Source organism: Trichosurus vulpecula, chromosome 9 (genome assembly GCF_011100635.1).
Source record: "Trichosurus vulpecula isolate mTriVul1 chromosome 9, mTriVul1.pri, whole genome shotgun sequence".
Lineage (NCBI taxonomy): Eukaryota > Metazoa > Chordata > Mammalia > Diprotodontia > Phalangeridae > Trichosurus > Trichosurus vulpecula.
In genome coordinates, this window is record NC_050581.1 from 204592860 (window position 1) to 204619931 (window position 27072).

Sequence of the window (27072 nt, forward strand, 5' to 3'; positions counted from 1 at the left end):
AATTTCCCCAGGAATTGAAGTCAGTAACTACGGATTCTGTTCGCCTCCCCTCCCTCCCCCCACCTTTTTTTGGCCGGTCAATCAACAAATATTTGTTAATAGCTACATTTGTAGAGAGCTTTAAGAAAGTGCTTTCAGAGTGCTCTCTGGATGCTTTCCGAAGCTCTGATTTGGTTCCAGGCATTGTGTTAAGCATGGGGGAGGCAAAGAAAGGCAAAATTGGTCAACTGACACTTCTCCAATCACATGGCTCCAGGGACTACTTGCTAAATGCTTTTTGATTCGTTGACGTCATCAACAGTGGCTCAGAAGTCCCAGTGAACAGGTCTTTGTGGCTAGAGTCCATTTGGGCAAGTGGCTCAAATTCATCCAGAGGTGTAAGGTGTCTCCATTCCATTGCTGTCTCCTTGCTTATCCTGGGCATTTGCTCTGCCATCTCTAGTCTGTCCTTTCTAGTGCAGAGATCATGCTCCTTGGCAGAGAAAAGAAAAGCAAGGTGAGGATCGAGCAGCTCCAGCTTCTCCCTCTTAACAGGTTTCATTATCCCATACAACCCAAGCAGAGATTCCACCACTTCTCTGACCCTCATTTTTCTCCCAATCCAGCAGAAAAACCCCAACTTTTTGTCACCCTCAGCTCCCCACTCCAGCCTCAGTCCGTCTTGACCTTTAGCCTTCCTGACACTGTTTTTATAGGACCATGCCAGGCTCTTGATTTATCCTTCGTAACCCATCCTTTCTTCCATATTCTTTACGTAGCTTTTATATCTCTGGGCTGGTGAGTTCCCAGTGTGTCCCTAACAGTCTCTTTAAGGAACTCCCATTCTTTCTCCTCACTGGGGTTGTTTCCTTTCTGGAGCATTTCCCATCCCTCCTTGACTGACTTCTTCCTCAGAATTTTATTCCACAACACCCTGCCTATCCTTCCTCTGAACCCCTTGAAATCCATTTTCCCTAAAGCTGGGGTGCATATCTAATTATGTCCATCTTTCCTTTCCTTCTCTATCACAGATTCTAGGAGGGAGTGGTCATTTCTCCCCAGGCTTCCCAGCATTTCCATTACAGCAACCCAGTCTTCCCTGATCCTGAGGACCAAATCCAATATACAATTTCCCCCTTGTTACTTGCTCCCTGAAGAATTAAATTATCATTAAGGCAAATCAAGAAGTTAAGAACCCTTCTGCTTCTCACAGAGAGAATGTACTCCAGCAGATGTCTGAATAATTTTCCCCCATCACCACTCTATCCTGCCTCTAACTCAGGCTTCTGGTCTGTTGTTTCTCATGGTCCTTATCTATTCCCTGTTTCTGCCCCAGTGGTTTATACCTGACAAAATCACCTGTTTCCCTCTCTCTTGCCCTTCATCCAAGAGCTCTTCATCATGTTTTCATCCCCTGGTTCCTGCATCTCCTTGGGTATAAGAAAGAAGGTATAAGAATCCCTTCTTCACATACAGTCCTGCCCCACCCTTACTTTTACCTGTCCTGTCTCTTTGCAATAAGATCCACCTATCCAGAGCCATATTCCCATCATGGCTGCCATCCTACCAAGTCTCAAAGATAACCATGAGGTCTCATTTGCCTGCTTTGCACTAACAAGAACCTGTAGTTCCTGTCACTTTTTGCATAAACATTTGGCATTTGCTTGTAAACCTTTGAAGCCGGAGGCATTCCAACTCTCTCTTTTCCTGGGTTTTATCTAGTGAACTCACCCGTATCCATTCTCTTCCTTCATTGCACTTCCTCTCTGAGGTATCCAGCTTGGTGTATTACAAAAAAGATTTTCCCCTCTTCCATCCTGCTTTATTGAAAAGCTCTTTTGTTTACATTTTTAAGAAAGCAAGCACATTCATTATTATCAGTCTTTCTTAAGCATGCTTCATCTCTGCCTCAGACTACAGCATTCTTGCATTTTAATCCATAGTTCAGGGGTCCAAGACACTACCTTCTTAGCAAGCTATTCACTCCCCAAATCTTTGTTTGTCCTTTGCATTTCTTACCTTTGGGGGACAGCAGTGAGGGGAACACAATCCAAACCACTCTGGTCTTCATTTTCCTGCCCTTTTTTGTTAGTTTGGGCCATACTTTTAGGTTCCTCCTGGCAGTACCATTTTTGCCCACGTGGATAGAAGTGGCTTGTCTTGGAAGGTTCTCTGGTACCTTGGATACGTTATGCTCTAGGAAGATGAATGACCTCTCCATGGTCGCCTTGGTTCCCTTCAGCAAAGAATCACCAACCACTCTTTCTCTTTTCCTCTGTCCCTCACTGGGTACTTTCTCCCCTGGAAGCCTCTGTGGTCCTAGTAGATCACCTTTGGAAGACAAACAGCTGCTTCCTTCTCAAGAGAATTCCCTCCTCCTAAGGAAGAGCCTCCAATCTGAGGATACATCCGCCATTCTTCTTTTCTTCCTTGTCCATGCACCTGTCCTCTCCTTGCCCTTCTCTCTGAGGCCTTCACACATCAGTCCTCCTTGCCCATTCTCAGTCCTGCTCCTTCTTCACCCTTTTCTCACAGAAGTCAAGTAGAATTTTGGATCCAACTTGGAGATTGTTCTTGACTTTTTTTCAATTCCTTCCATCTCTTTTCTTCTTCACTAGCCCAAACCACTCCAATACTGGTTCAATTTCTTTCTCCTTCTTAATCGACTCAAACCTTTCATCTCTTACTCCTCTCAGAGCCTTCTCCCCAAAAAGTCAAAAGCAGAATCACTGTCTTCATTTTAATCCCCATGACACCCTTGTCCATGGCTGCATCCACACAAGTTCAAGGCAATGTATATTGAGTGAACAGAATGTGGTAACAGCCCTCTGGAGTGACAACCCCCTACATGGACACAGAGAACACAGCAAACTTCCCCAAAGTAGTCTCCCACCTGTTATCTGGTTTGAACCTTGACATAGCTCAATGCCTCATCCTGGCATGGAGATGACCCTGGGTTGTCAGAGATCATGCCAGTTGAATAGAAGCTTTGGCAGGTCCTCCAAAGCTGTGCCTCATAATGGTCTTCTGTGGGAGGAGCAGCCTGGCTGAGTCTAGAAGTGCCATGAGCTAACTTTCCTTTAGTTCAGTCTGAGCCTGTTCTCTAGGCAGTCACACTCAGGCTTCTTTTTTCTCTTGACCTCCATTTTAAGAGACTCCTCCCTATCTCTCTTCACAGGCATCCATAGGGTCTCCTCAATTCTTCCAAGCCACCCTCTGTAGCCCTTTCTCAGACTGAGGTCAAGAATTTCTCCTAACGACATACTGCCCTTTCTTCACTCCTTTTTTATCAACCATCCCTGTCTTTTCTGCCTCCCTGCCTCCCACCCTCCCAGCCTCAACCTATACGTCCTGTGGGTGCCCTTCCTCATGCCACTTATCTCCTGGTCTATTGTCCATGAGCAATGGCTGCCTATTTGCACTAACCATACATGAGAGACACCTTATGTATAACAAAAAGGACCAAAGTGCAATAAATGGGGGTCTTGGGGAAGGCAATATTCCCCATAGGTTCTACCTCCTAAATCTGCCAGGTCTCTTTCTGGGTTTCCTTTCCAAAGTCCCTGCCAGTGTGTGCTCTCCCAGATTCCCACCAGCATTCTCCCCAACTTCTCCCCAAGGTTTCTTCTCATTCCCCCACTGGGTTTCCATGAAGGTTATCTACTTTGTATTCCCCCCACACACACACACACACACACAGATTTCTCCCTTGGCATGTGCCTCATTGACCTCAGAGGACAGACTTCTAGAGCACGACGATATTATCAAGAAAACCCAAGGCTTTTCTGCCCTTAGAGAAAACCTGCCAAAGCCTTCTGACTTGGCTATCACCTTCTAAGGAGGCCAGCACCTGACAGAGAAAGCCTAGTCATTAGGAATTTTGAGAAAAGAGGCTTTATGAATTGAGATTTGGAGGCTGGAACTGAAGCAGGCCAGCATTGTCTCCAGCATACACAGGGCACTCTGTCAAAGGGAGGTTCTGCAAGTAACAGGGAGAAAATTTGGGGTCTGCAAAGGGGCAGGACAGGAGAAGGAGCTGGTCCACTTGGCACAGAGGAGGCAAGGACACAGTGCGAGGGAGAGGAGGCAGCAGGCGCAGGGGAGCTGGTGCCCCCCACTCTGGAACTAAAATTGGAATCATCATCGTCATTATCATCATTCTGTAACACTTTACAACTTGTGAAGTATCTTCCAAAGATGCACTCATGCGATGCTCCCAGCAAGCCTGGGAGATCCTAATGCTCGATGTTGGATGGACAGCCCTGCGTCCGTTGTGCCCTTTGATGCCCGTGCCAGGCTTGGCAGTTGGGCAGTTCTGGCATCATTATCTCCATTTTATGTGTAGCACCTGACTGTGCACACATAGACACCCCCCCACACATACACACACAGACCTTCCTGACATCCACTCAAAAGAATCATTTATGAGCTCTTATCAGCGTGTTTACTTTTACTAATTAACCAAAAGCTGCATTGCTTCAGAGCAAAACAAAAACATTTAATGAAACAGCATAGCAAATAAGTGAGCAAAAAGAGATTTCCTCTATCCCCAATCCCCCATGGGGCACATGCCCCCGTGAGATGCTCTATGGCCAATGGGCGTGAGCACACGGAGAACACACAAAGTGAAGGGGTGCATCCCAAGAGGCCATGTTGCCAGGGTCCACTGTGGAGGGTGCATCACAACCAGAGAGCACATTTCCAGGGCTCTTAACTCCTCCAACCTTCCCGAGAACCTGTATCTTCACTGCTATCCTGGTTACTAAGGACCAATCAGTCAGCATTTATTAAGTGCTTACTGTATGCCCAGCACAGAGATAAGTACTGGGGATGTGAAGTCCAAAACAAAACAGACCCTGCTCTCCAGAAGCGCACACCACTGTGAGAGAGGGTGTGCAGAACACAAAGATGTACAGAAGATGAGTCCGAGGTCATTCTGAGAGAGGGCAGGGAAGGGTCTTCGGTGTGGCTGCTAGTGCTCCGCCACTGTAGCTGCGGTGCAGAGGCTAGACAGCCTGTCTCTGGAGAGGAGAGCTACAGCTCCTTTCATGCACGCTTGAGGGCTAGAAGCCCCCGCCTCCAGCCAGGTAGCCAAGAAACTCCAGAGGAATTCCCGAAGCTGAGAGCGAGTCTGCGCTTTATATCTGAATCCCGACTGGGAAATCATTTTTACCTTTCGTTAAATCTTCACTGTGAGCTTTTTCTTCCCCTAAAGCTCATTTCTTCAATGCCACCCCAATATATATAGACACATATCGGCGCCATGTTGGGGCTGGGATGATGAGTCCATCCTCCCTGATTGGCAGCAGACAAACCTCAGCCTCTGCACCTGCTTCCTGCTCTTCTCCCCGTCTGTAGACCTTCTAGCGCTTTCAGGGCTACACACGGTCTGGCACAAGGGACACTGCTCTACGGAGGGGAAGAGGAGGCTCACAGAGGGTGAGATGTATCCTAAGGTCACACAGGTAATAATAGCAGGGTTGAGACTCTGGTCTCCTGATCCAGCATCTGTTATGCTGAATGTGAATTTTCGTACAAGGTAATGTCAGTCATTCACATCTTAATGTGAGTTCATCTATCTGATCCCATCCAGTGTAGCAGCTTTCTAAGAACACACTATTGATAGAATGTTAGGGAGGAGGAGAGGAGGGGAGGGAAGGAGAAGAAGATAAGAGGAGGAAGAGGAAGAGGAGGAGGAAGAAGAAGAGGAGGAGGAAGAGGAAAAGGAGGAGAGGAGGAGGAAGAGGAAGAGGAGGAGGAAGAAGAAGAGGAGGAGGAAGAGGAAAAGGAGGAGAGGAGGAGGAAGAGGAAGAAGAGGAGAAGGAGGAGGAGGAAAAGGAGGAGGAAGAGGGCAAGGAGGAGGAAGAAGAAGAGAAAGAGGAGGAGGAGGAGGAGGAAAGGGAAGAGGAGGAGGAGGAGAAAGAGGAGGAGGAGGAAGAAGAGAAAGAGGAGGAGGAGGAGGAGGAAGAAGAAGAGAAAGAGGAGGAGGAAGAGGAGGAGGAGGAGGAAGAAGAAGAGAAAGAGGAAGAAGAGGAGAAAGAGGAGGAAGAAAGGGAAGAGGAGGAGGAGGAGAAAGAGGAGGAGGAGGAGGAAGAAGAGGAGAAAGAGGAGGAAGAAGACCAAACTTTGGGACACAGACCACTAGTCATGGAGAGCAGAGCTGGAAGAGCGACTGTAGTAGGGCCATTTAGAAGGCAGGCCCAGCACAAGGAGTTAGTGAGGTTCTGGGGTGGAAGACAGAGTCAAGATCTGGGATCTGAGCTCCAGGGCTCCTGAACCCTTCCTAGTGTAGTGTGCCCTGTCCAAGGATAAGTTAGGCCCTCAGATCACCACACACAAATGTACCAAGTGTGCATAAGGAGCAGGGGGCACTACAGTCCTTAACCTAAGGAGACCCTGAGACTTTAGGGCATGGAGCTCAGGATTAGACTCCAATTCTGGAAGCCTATTCACCAGGAAAAGGACCAAGGAAGGAGGTGGGGGAGGGGGGAGGGGAGGCCATTTTGGAGTAGAACATATACACTCCTGCAAGGAATTCCAGAGACCCAACGTGGGGAGGAGGAAGGTCATGGTGGAGAACATGTAGGTGAGAATAGGTGGAAGAAGCAATAGGAGCGACATGGTCATTAGGGTTTGATGCTGGACATACGAAGAAATTAGATGAGTTCAGGAAACAGATTATAGACCGGGCAATAGATGAAGGAAGCTGTGGTGATGAGGGCTTGCAAACATCTGGACATCGCTGTTGTTGAGTCATTTCAGTCATATTCAATTCTCCATGACCCCGTTTGGGGTTTCCTTGGCAGAGATGCTGGAGTGGTTTGTCGTTTCCTTCTCCAACTCATTTAACAGATAAGGAAACTGAGGCAATCAGGGTTAAGTGACTTGCCCAGGGTCACACAACTAGGAAGTATCTGAGGCCAGATTTGAACTCAGGAAGATGAGTCTTCCTGATTCCAAGCCCAGTGCTGTATCCGCTGTGCCACCTAGCTGCCCTGGACATTAGGTATTGGTTGGAGACAAACAGCTGATACATTTGCGGGTCAATGATCATTTCCATCTTCAGAAGGCAGAGGAAGCAGCCGGTGGAATTGCTGCTCTGAACCTCAGTCTGACCACCAAGGATGACCTGAGCACTCTTGGGATTGAGAAGAACATTTGGGATGCTGAGCGCCGCCACTCAGAATTCTTGAACAGAAAGAGAAGATGTGTCCTAGATCTGGGGAAAGTGAATTTCAAAGGATTCATTGAGAGGAGTCAACAGGTCAAGTCGACAAGTATTTATTAAGTCCTTATTACGTACCTGGCCCCATGCCAAGTACTGGGATTATAAAGACAAGAAGTAGAAAAAGACAGTCCTTGCCTTCATGAAGCCTACGTTCTAATAGGTGAAGGCAGCACATAAAAGGGAGCTGGAAGGACAGGAGGAAGAGGGTATCTATGCCAGACTATGGCAGAAAAAATCTAGGCTATATGTAGCAGAGCCCAAAGAGAAATGAAGACATGATTGACCTGTACACTTTCCTTAAAATGAAGGTTTGGGGAGAAATCAGCCACTGAGGAGGAGTCACAGGGTTGGAGTGAACTTCTGGGCTGAGGAGGCCCCAGGGCAAGGAACAGGAAGAATCCTGCAATGGCAGCTCTGTGGGGGAAGTCAGCTGAAGAAGCATGAATTCAACTCCAGCATGAAACTCTGAAGACCAAACATGAGGAGGAAAGTGAGAGGTATCCGGACAGATTGCTCATCACCACTGTATACAAGATAGAAACAAGGGCAGATAACAACTAAAGAATCCTTTAGGAATCATGTTGGGAGCTGGAGAGCCCAGAATGAGCTGAGGCTGGTGGTGATGGTGAGGAGGACTGAAAGGGTCTTTGTAGCTATGTTGTGGATAAGAGAAGGAGCCCAGAAGGGACAGGACAGCTGTTTGGGGGCTATGGTGTGCTGACAGCCGATAATAGTGAGAAGGTTTAAAAACTCCATTCTGGTTTTGCTTGTCGTTCATTCCAAAGGTGTGTGGTGATACCAGATGGATGGCCTCATTGGTGCACTTGTAATAGGACTAGAGCCAGAGCCCTAGTATGTTGGGTGGGGCCATGACAGCAGGATGGGCCGAGAAAGCTGGACAGGTTGTCATTTACACCATGGAGGAAGAGGCTACATGGATGAGATCATGGATCCCTAGAAGTATGGACACATTTCTCTGCCAAGGAGAGACTGGCTCTGATCTAACAAACTTGGAGTCAAGACAGGAAATGGGTGAGATCATAAGGGAACACTCAGCTGCTCTTGATAAGGATAAGTCACCAGGTCCAGACCAACTACACATCTTTGGGAACTGAAAGATCAGGTTGATATGACTGCTGGGCGCGTCAGTGACCTTTGACATACCCCAGAGAAGGAAAGAGAAAACAATTGGTAAGCTAAAGGACATAAAGTTTGACTTCTCAGTCTGGCAAAATTCTAGAAGATGTTATAAAAGGGATGGTTTGTGGACATTTAGAAAGGGGAGCAGTGATCACAAAAAGCTACCTTGGCTTCACCAAGAGCAGGTCATGCCACATTGAATTCATTCTCTTCTCTAGCAGATCAAGGAAGTGCTGTAGACGCAACATACTAGATTTCAACAAAGCACTTGACAAAGTTTCTCACACTATCCTTGTGGACAAAATGGATAGATGTGGGTTAGATGATAGGACATTTAAGTGGATTTGGAGCTGGTTAAATGATCAATCCAAAGGCAAAGTCATTAATGGTTCAATGACAACTTTGTAGGTGCCATTGAATAGAATGCCCCAGGTATATGTCTTTAGCCATTGTTCAATATTCAGCATCGATGAGCTGGATGAAGCCATAGTTATCACATCTGAAGGTGCCACGGAGCTTGAAAGAATGGTTGACACAGTAGACGATAGAGTTGAGATCCAGAAAGCTGCCACCGGACTTGGATTGAATCTACTAATGTGAAATTTAACCAAGACACAGATAAATATGAAGTCTTAAATTCATATTTAAAAATAAATCTTATAAGTCCAAGATGAATGGAGGACATGTGGCTAGATTACAGCGTCTGTGAATAAGATAAGTGGGGTTAGTGGCTGACCAGCTGGATTTGAGCCAACAGTATACCATGGCAGCCAAGAGAGTTAATGTTCTTCTAGGCTACATTAGGAGAAACATTGTGTCCAAAACAATAGAGGTCATGGTTTCCGTGGTCAAACTCCATATGAAGTCCTGGGCTCAGTTCTGCACACTGCATTTTAGGAAGGAAATAAAGGAGCTAGAAAATGTCTAGAGAAATGTCTAGGTGGGTGAGATAACTATGGAATGCCTTGTGAAGACTGGTTGAAGGAATGGGAATGTGGACCCTGAAGAGGACTTAGGAGTGAGATGACAGCTACATTAAGGTATCCAAAAGGGTGCCACATGCAAGAGGGATCAGGCTGGTTCTGCTTGGTCCCAGACATCCAAACTAGAAGCAGCAAGTGGAGGCTGCAGGGATGAAAATTTGGTCTTGATGTAAGGAAGAGCTCCCCGACAATTAAACATATCTAAAAGCAGAACTGGGTGCTGTGCCAGACGATTGGTTTTTTCTCACTAGAACTCCTCGGGCAAAGGCTGGATAAGAGGTCAGTCTTGTTCAGGTGGGGTTCAGTTTGGGCTAGATGGGCTCTAAATCACCTTTTGACTCTTGGGTCCTTCGACTCAGAGCAGTTTGCTCGGTCAGCCTTCCCAGTCCTAGATGAGAAGGAGAGAAGAGCCAATGACTGTTCTTCTAATGACTAAGAACAGGAGACACACACACATGTAGATACAAAGACATAGAGATCCAAGATCAGAAACTATTTCAAGAATTAATCAGGAAAAGTCCATGGAAACTTTGCCCATACAAGATAAAGAAAGAGACCTCGGGTTGGAGAACAGTCTTATAATGAAAAAGAAATCCCAGTTCTTGAATGAAATCCTTCCTCTTTGCCCCTGAAAGGAGGAGAGGAGCGTGAATGTTCAGGCCCAAGGGCTAAGTGGGAGTAGTACTTAGCACGAGTATCCCCCGGAGAGGGAGGATTCCTGCCCCCCCATTGTTTCTAGTCCTCGGGGAGAGGCAGAGAAGGCAGGGAGTGAGCGGCCAGGCTCAGGCGGCATGGGGCTTTCCCACTGGAACACTTCTGTAGCTTCTTCCCTCAGATGAGCGTTTACTATTAGGACTGCGCTTGAGGAGTTCTCAGAGGGCGTGATCTCCTTGTCTTTCGCCTCCTATATTTCTCATAATCCCACGGCCTTCCTTGGCATTTTATGGAGAATTTCAAATTTCCCAGCAATTATTTCGAGGCATCTTCGAATATTAGGGGTGTGAGCACCTAAGGAGGGGAAGCAGGAAGGGAGCAAGGAGACCTTTGTGTCCTGCACAAGTGAGGATTCCCCTACTGTTCCCTGCCTGACCCCAGCGCTGCTGTGTTTGAGCATGCCCCAGGGTAGACTAGAGATTCCAGCTTGATACTACAGCCCAGGGTTGTGGCTATCCTTGGAGGGGTTCCACAAACCCCTTTGGGGCCCTGAACAGCTGCATGAGATGCCATCAAGATATCTTGCCTTCTTAACATGTCGGGTGATAAATGCACCTTCCCAGTCTGCGTTCCTGCCTGCCAGTGATGCTTGTGTTGTTAGATGTACGTGCTTTGGTGTGGCCCACTCTTCCTGCATGGGGCCTTTGCTTCCCCATTCCCATCCATGGCTTGACCAGCAAGTGGCATTTGGATGCTATATCCATGAAAAGTGTTGAACGAATGTGCCTCAGTTTCCCCCAGCTGACGGAAGCGCTAATCTTGTCGCACCCAGCAACTGCGTGCAGAAATGTTACTGCAAGCCAAACCGGGCTCAGCAGCACTCTTGCAAGATGTCAGAACTGTCCACCATTACTCTGTAAGTGTGCATGACCGTGGCTGGCGGGTGGCAGTGGGGAGGAGGAGGAGGGAGGTGGAAGCGCATGCTGCAGCTGCCAACCCAGTACTTGCTTCACACCCGCTGGGCCCCAGAGCACACGCCTTCCACCCCCTCCCCCCACCCATTGCACGTCTATGTTCTGGGGTCTGTGCGCCTGCTGGAATACCATACTGGTTGGGTCAGGAAGGGAGGGAACGAGAAGAAAGGAAAGGAGGGGGGATGTGATGGCAGGGGAGGGACAGTGACCAAACTCCCGGAGTCAGCCCTGGATGGCTGTGATCAAACCCTAGCTTTGCTGCTAGCCAGCTACAAAATCGGGGAAAGGTCTCAGTTTCCCCATGGGTAATCTCCTGAGGCATTAATGTTAGAGGAGAATCTTTGGGTCTGGCTAGTCCAAGAATCCCTTCTCCAGCAGCCATATGGTGGGGGGCTCTCCAGGGATAGGGAGCTCACCACAGTTTGGAAGGGTCCAAGTCCATTGCTTTGGCAACTCTGATCCCGGGTCATGAGGAAACTGAGGCCCACAGAGTGACTTATCCCAGATCCAGAGCGAATAGAAGAGTCAGGATCTGAGCTCAGACCTTGGAACTCCAGCGTCAGGGTTCCCCTCTCCTTGTTATCAAATCCCTCCTGGCATGGCACTCCAATCTCTCCATGTCCCCTTCTCTACCATCAGCCTCGGCTGTCTCCAGTGTCTGAACAAGTTTAATCAACCAATTGAAGCTTCATAAGGGCTTTTTGATTTGACTTAACTCCCTGCTGGGGATACAGAGTGCCTGTGCTCAAGGAGCTGACAGCCTGCCCATCCACAAGTGTCTGTAGCATAACTGCCACGTCATTAGGGTGGGCCACTAGTACTGGGAGAGGAGAGGGGCAGGAGCAAGAAAGGCTTCACAGACAGGAGCCCTTGAAGAAAGACGGCGATTCTGGGTTGGGGGTGGGGGAAGATTGCAAGCATGGGAGACGGCCAGGAGGAAGTGACAGAAATGGAAGACAGCAGGCTGATTGTGGAGAACAGAGGCACGGCTACTCTGACTGGACCATGGGGTGCCAAAGGTAGAGCAATGTACAAATGAGCTGGAAAGCGCTTGGAAAGCCCAAAGAATGCATTTTCTCCCAGAGGCAATAGGGAGTCATTGAAGCTGACAGAGCAGGGGGGTAGCATGGTCAGATTTATGCTTGAGGAAAGTGATTTGGCGGTTGCATCTAATTCTTCCTTCCAGCATCCCTCATTTCCAGGCTCAGCATCCCTTCTGGCTCTCATGAGTCTGTATCTGTATCTCTGAACTTCAGGCCAGGGACAAGATCACATCCCAGGCCTCCCTGTTCTCCCTTGAGCTGAAGTGCTCAGGACCCCGCTCCACCTCCCCAAGGATGTTCCCCCTTTATCCTTTGGGCTTCACAAGCTCCTTGGGGGCTGCTCAGTTTCTGCCTGGCCTAGGTATGAATGACAGATCATTTGAGACCCCCGAGAATGACTCAATCAACAAATATTTATTAAAGACCTACTATGTGCCCAGTCCTGTGATGGGCAAAACTCATGGGCAAGTGGAGGGTCTCCAAAGGAGGAGGAATTCTGGGCCCCGCACATCCAGCCAGTCAATGCCTCTGGGCCAGGGAAGCATGTGGCCCAATGGGGGCCTTTGCTCCCCACTCTTAAGAGAAAGAAATTCCCTGTTCTTAGTCCTCTGATGCAAGGTGGGGTGGGGTCAGAGGGTGACTGTCTAGCCTCTTGTTTCTGGACAACTTTTTATGCTGACCAGGGATGTACATGTCTGTGTGCGTGCCTGAGTGCATGTGTGTGTGTGTGTTTTTTTTGTGTGTGTGTGTGTGTGTGTGTGTGTGTAAGTTCCTAATTTTTAATGCTGAGAAGTACTTAAGTCTTGTTAGCTGAGCAGGTCAGTGGTATCATTGGGATGGGAGACCTTGGAAGGGCGCCAATAAAATGACACAGGGTTCCATGTTGCAGGTGGCATATTTGTCAAACTTAGAGATGAACAAAGCTGAGGGCAATAACAGCCATGATTTTGTCAGGCTGGAGTTTAGAAGGGAAAACCTAATAGGAATAAATATAAAGTCTTATAATTAGTGTCAAGAAATCATCCTCATAAGTATAAGATGGGGAGGTCTGGTCTAAGAGGAAGTTATCTGAAAAAGACCTGGGGTTGAGGGTTTCCATGGACCAAAAACTCAATGTAAGTCAGAAGTGCGAGGGGGCTGCTGGGCTGCATTAGGAGAGGGTAAGCTTCCAGGATCAGGGAGGAAAGAGCCCCTCTTCCCTGGTCAATATGACATCTGGAATCTGGTATTCAACTTTGGGTGGTTACAGAGGACAGCGATAGCCACAGAGCATCCAGAAGAGGTAACCAGGAGTGGGAAGGACTTAGATCCATGTCATCTGAGAGATGGTTAAACGAACCCCTAGAGAAGGAAGCAATCTGGGGAGAGGCAGGGAAGCAGTAAGGGGATGGGACTGATAACTGTGGTTGAGTATCAGTAAGTAGGCTGTACTGGAACTCTGCAGAAAGTATGAGCCTTGTTCTGCTTAGCCCCAGAGAGCAGTGCCCGGAGCTGGAGAAAGAGAATGCAGAAAAGCTTCTCCACCATGAGTACTGTCCCCAAAGGAGGTAGCAAGATCCCCAGCCTTGGAGGTCTTTAAGCAGAAGCTGCACAGCCCTTTGTCGAGGTTGCTTCAGAGGGAACACCTGCCCAGGCATGGGCTGGACTAGATGTATTCCATCATCGTCATCATTACCATGGTCATCGCCATCACCATCGTCATTGTCATCATAGTGCCATCATCACCATGGTCACCATCATCACCACCATCATCATCACCATCATCACCACCATCATCATCATCATGGTCACCACCATCATTATCACCACCACCATCATCATCATCACCACTACCATCATTTTTATCATCATCATCACCATGACCACCATCATTATCACCATGGTCACCACTACCACCATCATCATTATCATCACCACCATCACCATCACCATCATCATTGTCATCATTGTGCCATCATCACCATGGTCACCACTACCACCATCATCATCATCATCATCATCATCATCATCATCATCACCACTACCATCATTTTTATCATCATCATCACCATGACCACCATTATCACCACCACCATCATCATCATCGTCATCATTATCATCACCACCACCATCATCATGGCCATCATCACCATTACCACCATCATTGTTATCACCATCATCATGACCACCACCACCATCATCACCATCATCACCACCACCACCACCATCATCACCACCATCATCGTCACCATCATCATCACCACCACCACCACCACCATCATCACCACCACCACCATCATCATCATCACCACCACCATCATCATCATCACCACTACCATCATTTTTATCATCATCATCACCATGACCACCATCATCATCACCATGGTCACCACTACCACCACCATTGTCATCATCGTCATCATCATCATCACCACTACCATCATCGTGGCCATCATCACCATTACCACCACCATCATCACCACCACCATCACCATGGTCATCACCGCTGCCATCATCACCAGTGCTGCCATCACCATTATTATTGTAATTCATCTGCAGAGTACAATAAGGCCCGAAAAATGTTTGGCCTTCCCCAAACGTAGTACCTGCCATAGGCCAAGCACTGACCTCTAGACAGAGCAGGCCCCAGTCCTAACCCCGGGCTCTTGGGCTCCCAGGGAACCCTGAGGGTTATCCCATCATAGCCTCTTAAACGAAGTTGCCAATCTGAGAGGCAGTGTGGCCCATGGAAAAGAGCCCTGGGTCCAGAATTTGGACCCTAACACTTCTACTTACTGCCTATGTGACCATGGGCCTCTGGGCCTCAATTTCCCTGTTAAATGAAGAGACTGGATTAAATGTTCTCTTAGGTTCCTTCTAGCTCTAACCCTGTGGCTTTCAATTTTGATTTCCAGCTTCCCTTTGGAGGCAACTCTGAAGGCTCTAGTCAGGAATTTCTCCCTAATATCTGTCCTAAATGCTTCATGCTTCATTATAGAGGAGTTGCCTCTCATTCTGGCTCCAGTGAAAGTTCAGAACTTCTGTGCCTCCAACCCATTGTACCTGCTCTAAGCTCTGAAATGCTCATATTTACCTCTTCCCACCCACAGCCTTCTCTTGCCCCAGCAAAGAAACCCCAATTCCTTCTGAGTTTTCTCAGCCATCTTCTCTGCTCCCCCTCAGATCCTCCAGGCAGCCCCCAGGGGCCTTCCCTAAGTATACACTTCCTGAAGCTCAGAGGGAAAAAAAAAAAGCAGACCCTGCTTTAAATAAGCCCAATATGCAGACATCTGGATAGCTAGATACAGGAAAGGGATGAGACCAGCATATTTAGAGGGTCCAAGGGTCAGGGCCAGAGGATCCACAGAGGTCATTTTACAGGGGATTGTTTACGATGCACAAATATTCTTTGCTTTCCAGAAGGCTCTTCCCCTTCACACAAGGATCCTCCACTGAACCCAAGGATCTTCCTCTTGCAGAGAATTCCCCACAGCTTTCCCAGGGAGAGCAGGCTCCACTTATGCATTTACAATTCCCACTGTCTTGGGCTCATGGTAATGAAGAGAAGAGAGGGACACGGGTACCAAGCTGCCTCCTTCCCTTCTCTGGAGTATCCTTAAAGAATCTAGCCACCCTGAAGCCCCAACTGGAAGTGTCCTCTCCACGCTGAGCTAAGGGCTAAGGCCAGCAGGAAGGTGGAAGATGCCCCTGTGTATGCCTGTGCGTGTGTGTCTGGGTGGGGGTCCCCCTCCTGCTGGGGCAGTCTGAACCAGCTGGGTCTGCTTTCTCTTGGCAGGAGGCTGGCCCGCTCCACGCTGCTGCTCATCCCACTCTTTGGAATCCACTACACGGTGTTTGCTTTCTCACCTGAGAACGTCAGCAAGAGGGAGAGACTCGTGTTTGAGCTGGGACTAGGATCCTTCCAGGTATGGAAGAGTGCGTTCTACTCCCACCTCTGCTGCCAACCTGCTGTGTGACCTTGGGCAGTCACTCAGAAAGCACCAGGCACTATGGATACAAAGAAAGGCAAAAGATAGCCCCTGCCCTCAAGGGGCTTACAGTCCAGTGGGAAAGACAACAAGCAATCGGTTGGGTACACACAAGATACAGAGGAGATGCATGGAGATGACCAGCAGATTGCTCTAGGAGGCCAGGCAGGTCAGTGGTCAGAGCCAAGGAAGGAGAGCGTTCTGGGCCTGGGTGACGCCAGAGAGAATGCCTGGAGCCCAGAGATGGAGTCTTGTTCATGGAACACCCAGGAGGCTGCAGTCACTGTACTGAGGAGTACATGGAGTGAGGGAGGTGTCAAAAGACTGGAAGGGGTAGTATAAGGGGCAGGTTATGGAGGGCTTTGAATGCCAAACAGAATTTCACTGACCATCTCTGGGTTTTAGCTTCCTCAAATTAAGGGGCTAGATCAGATGGCCTCTGAGATTCCCCTCAGTCCCAGGATTTTGGGATTGTGGAAGGAGATACAGACCTTCTGCTTGGGGAGGGGGGACACTGTAAATGATGAAGGGGAACAGTGAGTGATGGCCAAATCACGTAAAACAACCTAGAGAATGCCCATATTTACAGAACAAAGATCACCCCTGAACTCCCAACACTCCCATTATCTGCACTCAATTGTCCCTCATGTGGGCTTCCAGGCTGCATCAGGGCCCCCCAAAGAGCCACATCCAGATGGGCTTTCTTGCTGTCAATGAAGGAAAAGAAAATCCCCCCAAAAAAGGGGAGTCCCCCATCTTCTTAGCCATCACTTTTCTGCAAGAAAGTATCTGTCCCTTCCTGGAGGGAGGCTCTGCAGACTTCTGGATTCTTCTATTACTTGGTCCTGGGCCGTGCTTTCCAGCCTCTCCTCCTCTGCCCACGTTTGCATGGATGAAACTGAGCAGCAATAGAGACTTTGACCAGGTTTGGAGGACCTTGTTGAGCTTTGGATGCATTGTGCCGCCTCTTCACCCATCTGGCTTGAAAGTTGCAGCATCTTCCTAGAAGTCTTCCACAGAGGACCAGAAGCATGGAGAGACTTGAGGCACTCAGACCATACAATAGCTATTTCCTATAGTAGGAAGGGATGAGGGCCTGGACCAGGGTAGGGGCAGGGGCAGAGAAGAGAAGGGGGTGTATTGGAGAGATGATGCTGCAGAAGCGAACTCCACCAGAGCTGTTGCAGAGATGAAATTGAGAAGAGATGTTAACAGAAATGAAATCAATCAGAGATGCTACAGTAGTGAAATCAACCAGAGATGCTGCAGAGGTGAAACTGACAAGAAATGCTTCAGAGGCAAAAGTGACCAGAGATGAAATCAACTAGACATGTTGTAGAGATGAAATCAACTAGAGATGTGGCAAAGGTGAAATCAACCAGAGATGTGGCAGAGGTGAAATCTATAGGCCTAGGCACCATATTGGATATGGAGGATAAGAGAGTGAAGAATCCAGTTTGACTTTTAGGTTGGGAGCCTGAGAGACTTGGAAGGTAGTGGTACCCTCAAAAGTAACAGGGAAGATAGGTGGTAGGGAGAGTTTAGTGGTAAAAACAATGAGCTCTGTTTTGGACACATTGTGTGTAAGATGTCTATGGGACATCCAGCTTGAGAGGTCTGGAAGGTAGTTAGGGATGTGAGATTGGAGGTAAGTGAACAAGTTAGACGTAGACAATTGAAACTGAGAATCCTCAGCACAGAGATGGTAACTAAGTCCATGGGAGATGACGAGATCACCAAGTGAAGTAGGATAGAGGGAAAAGAGAAGAGGACACAGGATATAATCCTGAGACACACCTATGGGTAAGAGGGCATGATCTGGAGGAGGAGCCAGCTGAGGAAACTGAGAAGTCGTCAGAGAGGGAGGAGGAGAACCAATAGAAAGGGATGTCCTAAAAAAGTAGAGAGAAGAGAATATCAAGGAGAAGGTGACCAAGAGTGTCCATGACAGCAGAGAGGTTGAGGAGAAGGAAGGTTGAGAAAAGGCCATTGGATTTGTTAACTAAGAGATCATTGGTAACACGTTTTGGCTGACAATGAAGTCAGAAGCCAGACTGTAGAGTTAAGAGACTGAGAGGAAAGGAAATGGAGACACCACTTTCGGACACTTCTCAAGTTTAGCCGCAGAAGAGCAGAGAGGTAGGCGATTACAACTGATGGGGATGGATGGTTCAGATGGGGGCTTTTGGAAGATGAGAGAGACATGGGAATGTTTGTAGGCAGAACGGAAGCAGCAGTAGATGCGGAAAAATTAAAGCTAAGTTAGAGAGTGGGGATGATCTGCTGGAGAAGACGCCTTGAAAGGAGATCACTATAGAAAGGAGTTAGTCTAATTAATAATGGGTAACATTTACCATGCGTCAGACATTGTGCTAAGCCCTTTATAATTCATTACCTCGCAGGTAGGGGCTGGTCAATATCATCCTCATTTCACAGAGAAGGAAACTGAAGCAAATAGAGGTGAAATGAGTTACCCAGGGTCACGTGGCTCCAACCCAGGTCCCGGCCTCTTCTTTGTGGTAGACAGAGGTAGAAGAAGATGATGGAGGAAGGCACGAAGCGAGGTTAGGACAAACAGGAGCCCTTGGGAAACGGCCTCTTTTTTCAGCGACATAGGAAGCAAAGTTCTCAGCTGAGAGGAGGAGGAGTCGTGGGAAGTTTGAAGAGAGATGGAGGGCTTTGGAAGAGCCTCTGTGGAAAGTAGGACAGGGAGTCCAATAGGCAACTGTAAAAGGGGGCCCAGGTGAGGTTTTGCAATACAGATTTGTAGCGGACCTACTCAGGACGGTCTTCTCCAGCCTCATTCAGCAGCGCATGAGGCAAGGCAAAGGATGGCCGGAGTGACCCAAGGCTGAGGTGTGACAGGGTCCAGTCAGTGGCATGAAAAGGGGGCAAGGAGCTCCTGACAAGGGGCAGTCAGCATCATCCGGAAAGGCTTTGGGGGCACTCCACCAAGATACTCAGAAAGAAGGCTGGGGCTTCAGGGGACGATGGGAGAGATCGAATCCTTGGGGAAAGAGGAGCCAGAAGAGACCGCTCCCCAGGGCGAGGGCTATAGTGGAAAATGGGAAACAGAAGGAATGAGGACACGTAGCAGAGCAGCGTCATGGGAGGGTGTATTTCTGGGCCTTCTGAATTCTCTGGCCCTCCTGGGACACTTGGGCAAGGGTCTGCTTCTCCCCACACCGTATCTGAGTGACGCTTCTCCTCTCTTCTCCCCACTCCCCTCCCAACCCTCTGCCCTGCCCCCCCTCTGTCCCTCCTCTCCGCCCAGGGTTTCGTGGTGGCTGTCCTCTACTGCTTCCTGAATGGGGAGGTGAGTTCTGGCTTCCTGACCGTTCGTTGGCCTTGCCAAGTTTGGGGGGAGGGGGAGCCCCTGCACAATGGCCCTCTTCCCCGCTAAAGCTGCCGAGCCTCCTGGAGTTCCGCCCTTAGATGCTCTTTCCTGGGGGCTGAAGCTTCCTCCAATGCTAAATGCTAGAGTCAGTGCCTTTGGCCCTGGGAGGAGCCTCACAGAAAGTGAGTCAGTCCCCAGCTCCTCAGTAGACCCGCGCTGCTAACGACATACAGAGGAAGTGGGCCATGGATATGGCGAGAAGCCCCTTGACCCAGTGCCTGAGGAAACTTCCCAAATTCAGCTGCCTACAAGTGGTGCCACCTCTGACCGGAAGGGGTCTGCGGATTGGGTGAAGGGGTGAACGAGGGAGGCATCTGGAACCCTCAGTTAAAGGCATCAATGGATGACAGGCGTGGGTCCATCATAGCCTCTCCTCGCCCCTGGGGACAAGGCCAGCCAGTGCTCCCCTCTGTAGGACCAAGCCCCAGGCCTCCTTTTTCTTTGACCCTCAGCTTCCTCCTGCTGGAAAAGAAGAGGGAGAGTGTGTGAGACAAGTGGGATATCTAAGTGCCAAGAGAAACTACAGAGGGGAACAGGAAGGTGGGGAAGGGGGGCAAGGCCCCAGTTTTGGTGCCCCCTGCCACAGCCAGCTTCCTAACCTGAAAAGCACTGACTAATTCTTTGCTTAATCAGTCAATCGTGATTTTTCTGTATCTCCCTGTGTGCCTGGTCCTGGCCTGGCACTGTGGGGGAAAAGGAAAGGATGCCCCATTTGAGGAAGATCTTGGATAAGCTAGAATGGCACCCAAAAAGGGGACCCCACTGCTGGGGGAGTACCTAAAATCCTGCCACATGATTGGCTGAAAGAACTGAAAATGTCTATCTTAGCACTCCCCAAGGTGGGGCATGATAGCTCTGGGTGGAACAGACCACTTCGGGGACTCCTACGGCACTGAGGATTTACTAAGTCTCTCCAAGCAGCTTTCGGCCAACCGACAGCAGTGGTAACAGAGGAAGTGGGTGGCAGATGGCCCAGGGTTGAGTTAGTGGGATGGGAAGTTCTAAATTCAGAGGGCAGGGCTTAAAGGGGATTTTTGAAATGACTGACTCTGAGGTCAAGACTGTGGAGGAAGGAAAGGGAGTCCGGAACAGGTTTGTTAGTCTGGGAATGAAGGACAGCCACACTGGCTGGCACACTCAGGAGGATGACCAGCGCAGGTTCTTTGATCTGCTTTTCTAAAGGAAAGCAACTTTGAAGGGGTCAACAATCAACAGTCTTACTTTGAGGGCAGCACTGACGTAGGGGTTTTCAAAGCTGAGGGGCTCCTTAATGGCTACCCAGAGTCTCTTAAATCACAGGAACACTGTTCCAACGAGTGAGCCCCACAGCAAAATGCTAATCTCAGAGTATATATACACTTTTCAGAGCCAGAGGGCACCACAATGGGACCTGATTAGAACTTAGCCTTCTTACAAACAAGTGACCCCTAAGCAACCTTCTCTTAATGGGCTCCACACAAAGGCCTATTAATGAGCAGGGATACAGGGAGAAAGGAGGGAGCAAGGTTCCTGAACAGGCATGGTAGGAAAAAGGTCAGAGGAGAGTTGGAGCATGGGAGATGGTGAGAGTTCAAAGTTTTAGAAAAAAAGAAATTCCAAGAAATGGGCCAAGGTCTAGAGTGTGACGCTCCTAGTGCAAGGCAGAAACAGAGTGGCTGCAGGGGCTCAGGAGATGAGGCCATTCACAGAACTCCTGGGGGAGGTCTGGTAGACAGGTGCCTAAGCATTTTAAACCTTTTGCCATTATTTTGAATAGAACTTCCCTCTCTCTTCCTCTTGGGTTTTGCTGGCAATATATAAGAATGTTGATGATTTATGTAAATTTATTTTATATCCTATAACCAATGAATTCTTGTTTCCATTAATTTTTATTTAACTCATTAAAGTAAGATACAAGTTATAAAACACAGGTCATGGGAGATAAAGGTCATGGGAAATGTCGACCATGGGAGATACAGGTCATGGGAGATAAGTCATGGGAAATGTCGACCATGGGAGATACAGGTCATGGGAGATAAGTCATGGGAACTGCTGGTCATGGGAGTTCAGGGAGCCTTGAGGACAGGGCTTTAGAAGGATCACCAAAGCAGGCACTGATGTTTCCAAGGCTGAGAGCAAGAGAGGTGTCGAGGAGGATCTTGATCCAGGGGCCAGAGTCTGCGAGGAAAATGGGAATGGTCAAGAGGTTGCTAACTGATGGTGACAAGGTCACCTGGCAAAGGTGGGTCGGTCAGATGGCACAACATTCCAGGGAAGGGCTGCCCAATGATGGTGACGAGAGAAACTCTGGAAATAGCGGTGAGGACTGAGGTGTGCACCCCCCTACTTCGAGGCCCGATGGGCAGAGGACCAGCCAGCTTTAGAAAAGACTGCCAGAAACATGGCACCCTCTGGGAAAAGTGGGGATTCTGTTATTGAGAAGAGGAGGTGGAGGAAGAGAAGGAGGTAGAGGAGGAGAAGGAGGAGGAACCAGTGTAAGTGGAAGAAATCCCAAATAAAGGAGGTTCTGAGGAATAGTCTTACCTGGAGCACAGATCAGGTACAGAGAGGAGCTCAAGCTATAGAGAGAGGGTGGAGCCAGCAGGGAAGGCCTCAGAGTCTAGGCAGAGGGCCTTAGCAACATAGGGAGGCTATTGGAGGCTCTTGACAGGGAGAGCTGTGCTGTGAAAACCTTTCCTAGTGCCTGGAAGGCCTGGTTTCCAAGGGGTGGGAAAGAACCCACTCACTCTCCTCTTGCTCCAGGAGCCCTCAGGCCTCCTGACCCCTATTTTGTGGTCCAAGGTGGACAGGGCTTTCATCTCTGCTCTTGGAGCTAAGCCAGAGGTCTCCAGGCTTGGCTTTCAGCATGGAGGTAAGCAGCAAGGTCCATAAAGAAATGACCTTTTGAAGTTTCTCCCTAAAGGTGCAGTCAGAAATAAAGAGAAAATGGCGGAGCTGGAAAGTCAACCGGTACTTTGCTGTGGATTTCAAACACCGGCATCCTTCCCTGGCCAGCAGTGGTGTGAACGGGGGCACGCAGCTGTCCATCCTGAGCAAGAGCAGCTCACAGATCCGGATGTCCAGCATCAATGCTGAGAACCTGGCCACTTGAACAGCAGTCGAGATGGCAGCCACGGCCACCCTCCTGTCCCTTTATAAAAATGAGTTGCATTGTGGGATTGGGGCTGGGAGGGGAGCGGGAAGGAGAGGCCGGGGCTCCTAAGGATGTCTGAGTGTGTGGATGAGTGTGTTGGGCTGTGTGTGTGTCTGTCTACGCCTCTGTGTGTGAGTGTATGTGTGCGCCTGTGGTTTTTTCTTGAGTGAATGTTGTGTATCTGAAAGCGTGAGCCTGGGAGCCCCGAGTCTTCAGAGGGGAGGAAGAAGTGCTTGCCATTTTTGAAGTGTTTTGTTTTTTCTCCTGTTCCTTTCCCCAATACCTTGTAAATAGAACTGCAGAGCTGGGAAGCCAGATACGCACCCTCCCAACTCTGACAGCATCCCTGTCCATTGAGGCCTCACCCTCCCTCATTTCATGCAACATCTGGAGGGGAGGCGCAGGGCCAGGGAACACTCACCTGCCCTCTTTGTCTCATCATGGGTCCCCCTGGACCAGGGAGAGAGCCTGGAGGTCCCACTCCTAGGGGCCAAGTGCTCAGATCCCTGGGCTGAACTATACCCCTCTTCAAAATGACAAGTGGGGCTCTCAGGATGGGGAGATAGTCAAGGGAAACATGGTGACTGTTCTTTGTTTCCCAATGGGGGTAGGGTGTAGGTACAAGCAAAGGCACTGTGAAGTCATCCCCCAGCAAGGGAGATGAGGGGAGGGCTTTGGGGCACTCCTCTGGGGGCAGAGGGGACTCACTGAGAGCCCATGCCCCTCCCGACTGTACCCTAGCTAGGTCCTTGAGCAGAGATCCCAAGACCACAAGCACGTGGGAAAGTGGGAGAATGTCCTGGCCTGCCCATGACCTGGCACCTATATCTGTATCTTCCCCATGGGTTTTCTCAGACTCCATCAGTACAAAATTGTTATTGATAGCCCTGTTTCTGAGCCTGTATGTCTAAGGCATGGCCAGCTGGCCTGCCCACCTTTTCGTGATGTCTATCAATCCCACAGGGCCTTCTCCCCCAATGAGCAGCTGAACCTGAGGGAGAGCCCTGGGGCTGGGGGCTCTTGCCCCACAAAGGCCTGGCTCTGTGACCCAGCTCTCAGAAGCCCCAGCCTCTGCTGATAGGGATGACATGAGACTCTGAGTGAATGCAGCAGCAGAACTGGTGGCCAGTCCCCATGTGACCCAGAACAGGCCTTTCCTAAGGACCCTCCCCCTCTCCTGCCCAGAGTCAGAGCTGCGTCTCATGGTGCCCATTCAGAGAACAGAGCAACTGAGACCACCAAGCATCCCTGTTGGCTCTTCTCAGTTCTAGCTCCGTCCCTACCGGCTTCGGGCAGGAATTTATATGAATGAAAGCCAAGGCATCAGGCCAGCTGTCCAGGCTGTCCTTGGAGACCAGCAAAAAGAAGCTGAGGGTTTGGTGGTCATTATCTGGTGGCTTTCTTCAGGGCCAGGAAGTATTTTTCTGTCTTTCTTGAGAAGATGAAAGTCTCCAATGGGACCAGACCCTGTGGGACCACGTTGGGGAGAGCCTGGAGGACAGGAGCCCATCTAGGGTCTGGAGGGGGAATGAAACATTTCCCAAGCCAGGGAAACCACCCCCAGGACTTTGGTCTCAAGATGGGTTGCTGACCCCACCTGGCTCCCTTCCACTCAGCTTTTCTGAGGTGTCCAGAACAACTGGATCCTGGACAAAGCAAAGAGAGAGAAGCAGCACTGGACCTGAGCATCATGTGCTGTGGAGACAAAGGCCTCAGCTAGATGGAATTCCTTCTCTGACACTTTTTACCTAGAGGAGCCTGGACAAGTCCCCTGCCCTCTTGGGCACCGACTGCCCCATTTGTTAAAGAGGAAGCTCTAAGTCCTGTGATGGTTCCCTGGAAGTGGCAAAGGCCAAGCCAGCTGTGCAGATGGGCAGAGAATCCTGGGCCTGGCCCCTGGAGGCCAGCCCCCACGTGCCCTCTGTTTCTGCGGAACACGTGGGAGGGCCCCAACTTGTTCTGCTGAGCTCAGCAGGCAGTCTAACCAGGAGGGGATCCCCTGTGAGCCAGGCTGCCCCTAGAAGGATGGGACCATTGGCCCCAGGCCTTTGCCTCTCTCCGGTCTTCTCCCAAGGCATGGGAACACACCGATCTAATCAGCCTTCCCGTTCCCTTCTCTGACCTTCCTGGTGACCCAAGCCTAGTGGGAAGGGGCAGAAGGACTCAGGAGAGGCAGGCTATAGCCCCAGCCCTGCCCCTGGATGTCTGTGCCTCCAGGTCCTCCTCTCCATAAAGTTAGAGGGGGCACTCCACTGTGCCTGTGCCTCCCTCCTTCTCTTTCCAACGTGCTGTGGTCTCTTAGCCAGCATCTAAGACTGGATGGTATGCATTGTATAGGAAATCACAGGAACTTTCTGTTCAGGGGAATCAGTGCTGATTCCAAGGAGGACTGGAGCTGCCATCCCAGACACCACAGCCATGATCCTGGACCTGCCTTGGGAGCCCCCACATCATGGTGTGCCCAGGGGACTGGAGCAGCACCCGCCATCCCAGGCACAGGGACAGGGGCAGGGTAGGAAGGCCCCAAAGGCAGGAGACTTGGCTGTGACCCGATCTCTGGGCACTGGGGCCTTTGCCAAGGAGCCCACATCACTGAGGAAATAACCCTTCGGAGCACGCACAATGGATGTGGAGAGGTGTGGGTGGTCTCTCACCTGACCTGGCTCAAAGCCCCAATGAAAAGTCTTGCAACAATGGCTCCTGGGCCCCTCTCCCTGCCCACCCCAACCCTGGGGTCTGCAGCTGCTCCCCAGGTGTGGCCCCGCAGCTGTGCTGTGATGTCTCCTTTCTCCTCCGAGGGCTTCGCCTGCCTTGAGACTCAGGTAGGTGGTAGATCTCCCTGAAGCCACATGCTCAGGCACCTCCTTGTCTGCTCAGGCACCTTCTTGTCTGCTGGGGAGCTCACTCCATCACCCCCACAGGCTGATGGGAGGCAGCCTGGGGAGGGGACAAGAACCCAAGTTGTAGTTTGGCCTTGCCCCTAACTCCAGGGCCTCAGTTTTCTTGCCTATAAAATAGAGGTAAGGACACCCAGCAGCCTAGCAGGTGGAGAAAGTGCTGGGCCTCAAGTCAGGAAGATCTGGGTTCCTATCTCACCTCTGATCCTTGGCTGCTGGTGGTCCTGGACAAGTCACCGAACCTTTCAGAGCCTCAGAGGACTGCCTCGGATCTTCATTGCTGGGGAAAATTCCAACCCTGGAAATCATAGGCCATTTCCTCAGCTGAATGATACCTGGCTCATTTATTCCAGGGGACCACCTCAGTGCCCTGCATGACTCCCATGGGCACCAGAAGACTTGGCCTCACAGATGAGAAAGGTGCTGGATGGGGCAGGAAGAGAGAGATCCAAAGAGCTGATGGGCCAACCAAGGCTGGAGCACAAGTCCCCTCCTCTGGGGGCCCTGTCCCACTGCTGCCCACCAGCTCTCTCTTTGGGAGGGGTCTGGGGAGAAGACAGAGGACCCACACCATTGCTCCCCGGCCTTGGCTGTGATGGACAAGAGGCCATGAGCTGTCCAAATCGCCTCTACCACTAACCAACTAGCTAGACCTTGAATAAGTCACTTCACCAAGCTTTCTGAGCCTCAGTCTCCCCATCTGTAAAAAGGGTTGGAGAATAACACCCACCCTGGTAGATCACAGGATTATTAGCAGATCCAGTGAACTAAACACCTGTGCTTTGGGAAGTTAAACCCCCAGCTCCCCAGAGCCTTTCTCTGTCTTGGTAAATGGTCAATTGGTCTTCAACAGCCCTGGGGCCAAAAACGGGGCCAGAAAATTGTGTCCCACCCCTGCCTGACCTTGGAGCTTTGCCAGGCTTGGAGGTTAGGCAGGGTGGGGGTGGGGGCGCTGGCGTCTTTAAGACCCCAGGACACCTTCCCCATCCCCACCCCCACCCACCATGGATGAGGTCTGGAAGGATCCATCCGCATGGAGCCCCAGGGCAACTCCAGAGGGGGCTTGGGGGTCTGGGCGGAGATTCTTAGGTTAGGCTCTCTGTGCTTATCTTTGTGAATAACTTCTTACTTCTTTATCTGGGAGGGCAGAGGAGGACATTCCCACTGGGGATGGATGAGGACACTCCCCCAGTCACCCCAGACTTCTGGGAATGCCCTGGGGTCTGCGGGGAGACCCCTCTCCTCACTCTCTCTTTCCCCACCCCCAGACACCGCCCCCGCCCCGTCCTGTTCAGTGGATGTCTGCCCTGCCGTGTTTGGATTTCCATGAGGGTTGGGGTCATCTTGGGTATCCAGCTTTGGTCCCCCGGCTGGGGGGACTGGGCGGGGGTGGGGTCACTTGTTTGTGTTGATGTCCAACTCTCGGGCCCTGCTCCAACCTCCTGGAAGAGCTCTGCTCACCTGCCAGTGTGCCGGGCTCTCCGAGGTCCCACCCTTCTATAGATGGCTCAATAAATGTCTTCTCATTTTTACCCGGGCTCTGTGTCCTGCAGCAGATCTTGGGGTACTCAGGAGAGGGGTGAGAGAGGGCCTCAGACACAGTAGGAATCTCACAAAGAGGTGCTGAGTCAGTCAATAGACATGGGTAAATCACCTACTATGTGCCAGGAACTACG

General features: G+C 50.1%; 1 protein-coding gene across 1 annotated transcript in view; it reads left to right on the forward strand.

Annotated features, from left to right (window-relative positions):
* The window catches only part of ADCYAP1R1 (ADCYAP receptor type I), a 64568-nt gene extending 42052 nt beyond the window's left edge, over positions 1-22516 (forward strand). The window contains exons 14-17 of the mRNA XM_036739698.1: positions 10817-10900; positions 15777-15906; positions 19244-19285; positions 22269-22516. Coding sequence (XP_036595593.1) covers positions 10817-10900; positions 15777-15906; positions 19244-19285; positions 22269-22457 — 445 coding nt within the window. The 3' untranslated portion in view covers positions 22458-22516. The remainder of the gene's footprint in view (positions 1-10816; positions 10901-15776; positions 15907-19243; positions 19286-22268) is intronic.
* The last annotated feature ends 4556 nt before the right edge of the window (positions 22517-27072 follow it).